The sequence below is a fragment of the Mus musculus genome, chromosome 5, assembly GCF_000001635.26.
Source record: "Mus musculus strain C57BL/6J chromosome 5, GRCm38.p6 C57BL/6J".
Lineage (NCBI taxonomy): Eukaryota > Metazoa > Chordata > Mammalia > Rodentia > Muridae > Mus > Mus musculus.
The window spans coordinates 123,565,093-123,573,043 of NC_000071.6; the positions used below are offsets into that span (position 1 = coordinate 123,565,093).

Here is a 7,951-nt window from a genome sequence, read left to right on the forward strand (position 1 = left end):
GCTTCTGTGGACCACCACCTCCATCATCAACTGTTTTACAATCACCATCCATTTACAAGTCAAAATGGTGGCTGGGACAGGAGTCCTGGGCCATCCCGAGCTACATGACCTCCCACTTGAGACAGGCAAAAGATAAAGATGAAAAACATGAAACAGAAAAAGTCAAAATGGTTCTCTTTTGTAGACCAGTTCTGGTGGCATGTATCTTTAATCTCAGAACTCAGGAGGAGAGGCAAGGAAAGCTGTATGTTCAAGGCCAGCCTGGTCTACACAGCATTTCAAGCCAGCAAAGGATACATAGTGAAACCTTGTCTCAAAGAAAAAGAAAAGAAAAAAGGGTACCTTTTGTCCCAACACCCCACTGCTATTACCTTAGGGTCTCTTCAGTATCCAAAGCCATGAGCAGGATGGCAGTGAGGGCCCAGGGGCTGAGGAAGGGGGAGGTGAAGACCAGCAGAGTGGGCTGTCTGAGCAAACACACCATAGGGGTTTATGCTGCACACTGGAAGCCTGGCCCCTGACTCGTCTAGGACTGATATATAGCTCTTTCCCAGCACAACAGCCCGGGACAAGGATGCCACGAGACACATGTTTTAGAATCCTTCCAAAGGAGAGGATGACAAGCCATGGCCCACTCCATCTTAAAAAGCTGTATTACTACAAAGACTCTCCTTCTACAATGCTAGCTTTAAAAAAGATTTCCAAGCTAATGTGAGGGGTTTATTTTCTTTTGTTTTTCAAGACAAAGTTTTTCTGTGTAGCCCTGGCTATCTTGGAACTCATTCTGTAGACCAGGCTGGCCTCAAACTCAGATCTGCCTGCCTCTGCCTCCCAAGTGCTGGGATTAAAGGAGTTTGCTGTCAAACCTGGCCTGACAGATTTCTTTTTGACTCTTGTTTTGGTAGTTCTGGGAATCAAACCCAGGGCCTTGAGCACACTGTTCCACTTCTGAGCGACACCCTCAGCAACAACAGATCTAAGCCTGAACGGCAGTCATCCTGGCCACTCGCTGGAAACAGAGCTCGGGATCGGCTAGGGCCTCGTCCACCAGCACAGTCGGTGAGGGAGTCCTACACAGCAACGGCCCACTCCTTCCACAGGGAGTCCATCCCACGTGGCACTTCAAGCTACAAGGACATTTTAGGATGAATGCTATTACTCATTAATATTTAAAAGCTCTTATTTTGGGCCCCAAACTCGCTCACCCACACAACAGAAGCCCTTATAGTATTTACTAGGTTGGCTGCCTTTAGATACTCTGGTTTTTAATTATTAAAATGAACATGCTAACACTATGAGCTGGCACTGAACACTCAGTAGGATGAGCCCAGGCTCACATTCAGTTCAGAACTGGGGTTGGCGTTAACTTCAGGCACACCTCTCAGTTCTAAAACCCAGGGCACAGAGAGAGGATATTGTATGTGCTACGAGTGAGGGCTACAGAAAGCCTGTCTAAAAAAGAAATTAAGAAATTAAAGCAGTTCTTTTTTTGAGGCAGGGTTTGTCTGTGTAACCCTGGCTATCCTGGAACTCACTGTAGACCAGGCTGGACTTGAACTTAGAAATCCGTCTGCCTCTGCCTACCAAGTGCTGGGATTAAAGGTATGCGCCATCACGCCCGGCTTTAAAACAGTTCTTAAAACCCAGTAAACAAAAGACTCACAGAGAGACTGACAGAGCGAGAAAGAGAGAGAGCATAAAGAGATCTTTTATGGCTTCTACAAAAAGGTCTGAGACACGGGAAAGTGGCCTCTTCGTCACTCTGTGGCCTTTCTAATTAAAAAAAAATTACTATGTAAATGACTTACATTTACAAAATGGGGGGGGGGGCAGTTAGGGCAGGGTTGAGACAGGGTTTCATTATGAACTCCTGGCTCTCCTGGAATTCACTATACAGACCAGGCAAAGAGGTCCACCCGTATCTGTCTCCTGAGTATTGAGATCAAAAGCATGTACCGTTGTGCTCAGCCATTACAAAACTTTCAAATTACTGTTGTAATTATATTTCATTTGATATTTGCTTGTTTATTTTATTTTTTGAGGTTTCCCTATGGTGGTCAGGCTGGCCTCACCCTTCAAATTACTCTATCTAGGCTTCCCAAGTGGTGGAACCGTAGGTGTTTAACTGAAGACTCTGAAGGGGTAAGTTTGGTACTGGAGAGACTTCTCAGTGGTTAAGAGGACTGGCGCTTTTCTAGAGGACCTGGGTTCAATTCCCAACACCCACACAGCAGCTCACAATTGTGTGTAACTCTGACCCCTCTTCTGGTCTCTGTGGACACCAGAAACACTTGTGCACACACAGACATGCAGAAACACTGTGCACACATAGACATGCAGAAACACGTGTGCACACATAGACAGGCAGAAACACGTGTGATGCATATACACACATGCAGACAAAATACCATAACACATAAAATAGCAACCACAAAAAGAATAAAAAACAAACAAAATCCTTAAAAATAAAAAAATAAAAATAAAAAAAAACAAAAAGGAGTGACTTTTACAGCATTTAGATGACATTAAAGCTAACATATTATATAAAGAATTCCTGGAAAACAAAACATGGGGGCTAGCCATGTGTAGTTAACAGACATCTGTACTTCCAGACTGAATATTAGAAACAGGAGGATCAGGAGTTCAAGGCTAGCCTGGGCTACGTGAGACCTTGTCCTAAAATAGCAAAATAGATTCTGATTCAAATAGACTGTACCTGTGAATAAATATTAAGCAAGATATTAAAAACAAACAAACAAACAAACACCAATGGGAGCCAGCATGCCCATCATCTGAGCACTTAGGAAGCTGAGGTGGAGAATGGCAAGAAAGGCCACCACAGACTACAGAACAAGGCCACGCCTTCACAAAGTGGGGCTAGGGTGAGACGGAGCTGTCTGGAAAGCAAACTCAGTGGTTGAGAGCTCTTGATGGCTAAGTGAAGTACCAGGGTTCAAATTCACTCACACACACACACACACACACACACACACACACACAATCACACATGCGCATGCACGCGCGCACACACACACGCACTCACAGACATGCACATTCACACACGCACACTCACGCGCTCGCACACACACATGCACACACACACACACACACACACACACACACAGCCAGGTGTGGGTGAACAGGCACTTGTGTAACCCCAGTGCTGGGGAAGCATATGAGAGGGTGTTGGGTGTCTGAAGCTGTTGGCCACCCTGTCTCAAGGGAATAAGACAGAGAGTGACAGCTCCGGACGTCCTCTTTTGCACACTCACATGACATATACACAAAAAGAGAAGAGACAGAGAAAGAGAAAAACTGGGCAGAAAACCATGAGCAAGCAATTTGGCAAAGAGAATGCATCCGACAGGAGCACACACGGGCCTCCCCTCCACACAGCACAGATGTGGGCCTCCCCTCCATACAGCACAGATGTGGGCCTCCCCTCCATACAGCACAGATGTGGGCCTCCCCTCCACACAGCACAGATGTGGGCCTCCCCTCCATACAGCACAGATGTGGGCCTCCCCTCCACACAGCACAGATGTGGGCCTCCCCTCCACACAGCACAGATGTGGGCCTCCCCTCCACACAGCACAGATGTGGGCCTCCCCTCCACACAGCACAGATGTGGGCCTCCCCTCCACACAGCACAGATGTGGGCCTCCCCTCCACACAGCACAGATGTGGGCCTCCCCTCCATACAGCAAAGATGTGGGCCTCCCCTCCATACAGCACAGATGTGGGCCTCCCCTCCATACAGCAAAGATGTGGGCCTCCCCTCCATACAGCAAAGATATGGGCCTCCCCTCCACACAGCACAGATGTGGGCCTCCCCTCCACACAGCACAGATGTGGGCCTCCCCTCCACACAGCACAGATGTGGGCCTCCCCTCCATACAGCAAAGATGTGGGCCTCCCCTCCACACAGCAAAGATATGGGCCTCCCCTCCACACAGCACAGATGTGGGCCTCCCCTCCACACAGCACAGATGTGGGCCTCCCCTCCACACAGCACAGATGTGGGCCTCCCCTCCACACAGCACAGATGTGAGCCTCCCCTCCATACAGCAAAGATGTGGGCCTCCCCTCCATACAGCAAAGATATGGGCCTCCCCTCCACACAGCACAGATGTGGGCCTCCCCTCCAGACAGCACAGACGCGATTGGAAGCAGCAGTGTGACACACCCAGCAGTGAACCCAACAACATGGAAGTCTTCGGTCCAGCACTCGGGAGGCAGAGGCAGGTGCATCTCTGAGTTCCAGACTAGGCAGGTCCACACAGTGAGAACACATAAAAGTTTGATGTTAAGGAAATGTCAAACTTACTTTGAAAGCGCCCTCTGACTCCATGGATAAGAGGTCCCCATCAAATGGAATGAGATCCAAGCTGTATTCTTCTCGATGAATAAAGGATCCCAAAACCCCCAGGTCCTTCAGCCGCTGCTCACACAGTAGGCTCCGGCGAGGCACAAACAAAATATGGAAATCCCTGGTAGGGCCACGCCTGTCCTCACTGCAAAGGAAGTGAACATGATTAGCTTATGTGCTGCTTAGAATCAGAGGTTGCTTTTCTTAACACCCTAAGACCTGGCAGGTACCAAACACACACTGCTTACGGAAACACATAAAGGCGGACTCTCAGGGGCGCAGGGATGGCTCAGAGGTTAGGAGCACTTGCTGCTCGGCCATGGTTCTCAGCACCCACATGGCAACTGACAACTGTCTAAATTCCAGGCCCAAGGGTATCCAGCACCCTCTTCTGCCGTCCAAAGGCACCACAGCACATATACATATATTTAGGCAAATGCTCAGACACATAAAACAAAACAAAACAAAACAAAACAAAAACCAAACCCAACAAAAAAAGCCAGACACTCATACCCAAATTGTTAACAAAACTGATTCCAGAAATCACATCACATGACAAACAGATACACACACACACACACACACACACACACACACACACACACACACACACACACAAAACCAGATCTTATAACAGCACACCTGTGTTTTTGAAAACAAGTGCCTCTTTTACCAAACCAGTTTAACACAACGGTCTTGTATTAAAATGAGAACTCCTGTTCCCTAGTCTCCTTGTTTGTGAACTTCCAAGACCAGCTACAAACAGTTGAGGTTTTCAGGGGCCCCATCAATCAACTGTACCAGAGGGCTTCCTTTATAGAGTGAATTTCACATTCACTTACTTGATTCCACAGTTCTTACTTGTTTGCTTATGAAATTCAAGCCCACTACAGCAGTTTGAAAACAGTAGCCCCAGGAGGTTTCTGTGTGGTGTTTTTAAAGGCAGGGTTCTCTCTGCTGACACAGGTTGGAAGTTTTAGCCATCCTCAGAAAGTGAAGTTATTTCCCTCAAGCTACTCAGAGCACGGCCACGTGTCTTCCATCCTACTCCTAACATTTTGCCTTGTCTGGTCCCACTCTTCCAAATGATGGCCGTCCAACACTCTGACAAGAGGGTGAATGAAGGTACTCGGAACATTAAAGTCTTTATAAAGACACTTGGACAGGAAGAGTTCAGCAGGGGAAGGCGCCTACGCCAAACCTAATGACCCGCGTTCAATCCCTGGGACATCCTTGGGAGGACAGAACTCATTCTTACCAGTCGTCTTCTGACCTCCACACAGGCACCTACCATCCTCCAAAGTAAATAGAAAAACAAACAAACAAATGTAAAACAAACAAACAAAAAACTTTTAAAGCCCAACGTCTTTTAAACCACAAAACTCCGAGGTACCTGAGTACATTCTCAGCAATTATGTCCATCAGCTCTAGCCTGGGTCTGACCAAAAAAATGATGTTCTTGACATCAGCTGCGGGCAGACGACTTCCTTTAAGTGTGAACATTTTTTCCACTTCATGTTCCTAGGAAAGCAAGCACACACAGAAGACCAGTAAGAACCCTGGACTCTGTCCTTCTCAGATCGGTAAGTAATTCAGAGTCCCAACCAACCAAACACATGAAGGACCAAGCTGAAAGATAAAGCCGTTGTTTCTGCATCCGCAGGCCAACCATTCTGACACAGCATACCGGCCAAGGCTCTGCGGCACAGTCACACAAAACAGTGCTTGTGCGCAAAATGGTTGTTTCTGTACCGTCCGTCCGTCCCGTCCCGTCCCCCGTCCCCCCCCACCCGTGGGATGCTGGACATCAATTTCGGCATGTTGTGCATACCAGGCAAGCACACTACCACTGAGCGGCACCCTCTAGGCTGAATGTTAATCATGTATTAATACCAGTGTTTGTTCAGCTCAGATAGCTTTGCAAGTGATTATTCAGGAAGATATGTTAGAATCCCATTACCCGCACTAGGCTAGATTAATTATTAATTCTTGGATAAATCGCATATGCATATTACCTTTAGTAGTGAGTACTGTGCGATCAGTCCAAATGGTCCTGTTAAGTACTCATCCCACACTATTGCCTGTAAGAGGGGAGAAGCACTCAGAAATTCCACCACCAGCAACAGAAAAGGCAGTTATAACCAGTAAGAATATAATTTTATAAGGTTTAATATTTTCCCTGCCCCACCCCCACTTTAATTATGTCTAGTTGTATGTGTCTGTGCCTGGGTATGTGCAGGTGGGTGCGGTTCCCCTCAGAGGCCAGATCCATCAAATTTCCAAGGATCTGGGGTTACAAGTGGTTGTCTGTAGGTGCCAGCAACTGATCTGGGCTCCTCTGGAAGAGCTACACTCCCTCTTCACCTCTAAGCCACCTTTCCAGAATATTCTTCTAAAAGTTAGAGTTAGGATTTTTAAAGGCTCTGGTCACATTATAGCCTAAGGGTCGAAAAGAACCTTCCACAAAGGGGGAAATTTCATGATACTGGCATCAAAGATCCCTGCTTCCTCCAGGAGAAACACTTTGTAAACCTGGTCCACACAATCTATTATATCTGATTTCGACATCATTTTCAGTTTAATACTGCCCCCTGTGATTTAATAATCTGCCTTTTTGACTCAATGACTTAGTTGGAGCTATGTTTACAAAACTGATTCTTTTTGGGTGGGTGGGGGTAGGGAGTGTTCTTGGTTTTTTCAAGACAGGGTTTCTCTGTGTAGCCCTGGCTGTCCTGGAACTCACTCTGTAGACCAGGCTGGCCTCGAACTCAGAGATCCGTCTGCCTCTGCTTCCCAAGTGCTGGGGCTAAAGGCGTGCGCCACCACTGCCGGGCCCAAAACTGATTCTTTGAGCATCTGTTTTGTTTTTTTCTTCAGATTAGAACTTCCCATTCCCTGTAGAGGGATGGGGTATGATTAATAAATCTCAGAATAGAGGGAAAAAATGCTTAAAAGAAAACCTCACAGCATGGCTCATGCCTGTAGTGCCAGAGGCGAGAGAAAGGAGGAGTGCCGGCAGGAACAGTCTATATAGCCAGGAATAGGCTCAAAAATAAAATGGAGAGCCGATCCCAGCACTCAGAGGCAGTGACAGGTGGATCTCAGTGAGTTCGAGGGCTACACAGCGTTACCCTGTCTCAAACACTGAGAGGAAAACAGGAAGAAAGGAAATTCTATGAAGTCCCCGATCTAGACAAAAAACGATCCATGTTGAAGTTACGAAGTGACAGCTTGTCTTTCACAAGCTGTGTGCCGAGGGCTGTGGGCGTGCGTGCTTCCAGGCTGGAAAGGACAACTGTCTCGCAGGTCGGGGAGCTCCCGGCCAGGGGCTGTCACTGAGCGGGCGACCTGATCGCCCCCACGGCCTCGCACAGTCCCGCCCGGCCAAGCTTGGTGGCGCCGGGGCCCTGTCCCTCACCTTGCTCCCAGCGCACTTGTCCAGGAACTCGCGCAGCTCCCGACGCACCGCCTCGCGCAGCACGTTCAGGTTCACTCGCCCGTACGACAGGTGCGCCGCCATCTTGCCCGGGCACCCGCATTTCCCCAGACGCCGCCTGCGTCACGTGACGGGACGTTCACGTG

General features: G+C 48.2%; 1 protein-coding gene across 3 annotated transcripts in view; it reads right to left on the reverse strand.

Moving 5' to 3' along the window:
- Window positions 1–7,951, reverse strand: part of Vps33a (VPS33A CORVET/HOPS core subunit) — a 44,287-nt gene extending 36,336 nt beyond the window's left edge. For 2 of the 3 annotated variants that reach the window (NM_001359513.1, NM_029929.3), the window contains exons 1-4: window positions 7,788–7,923; window positions 6,385–6,450; window positions 5,763–5,890; window positions 4,328–4,514 (exon numbers count right to left, since the gene is read on the reverse strand). In NM_001359513.1, the coding sequence (NP_001346442.1) occupies window positions 4,328–4,514; window positions 5,763–5,890; window positions 6,385–6,450; window positions 7,788–7,889 (483 nt within the window). In that variant the 5' untranslated portion in view covers window positions 7,890–7,923. Of the gene's footprint in view, window positions 1–4,327; window positions 4,515–5,762; window positions 5,891–6,384; window positions 6,451–7,787 lie in introns of all 3 variants that reach the window. The other variant, XM_006530504.1, reaches the window with a different exon arrangement.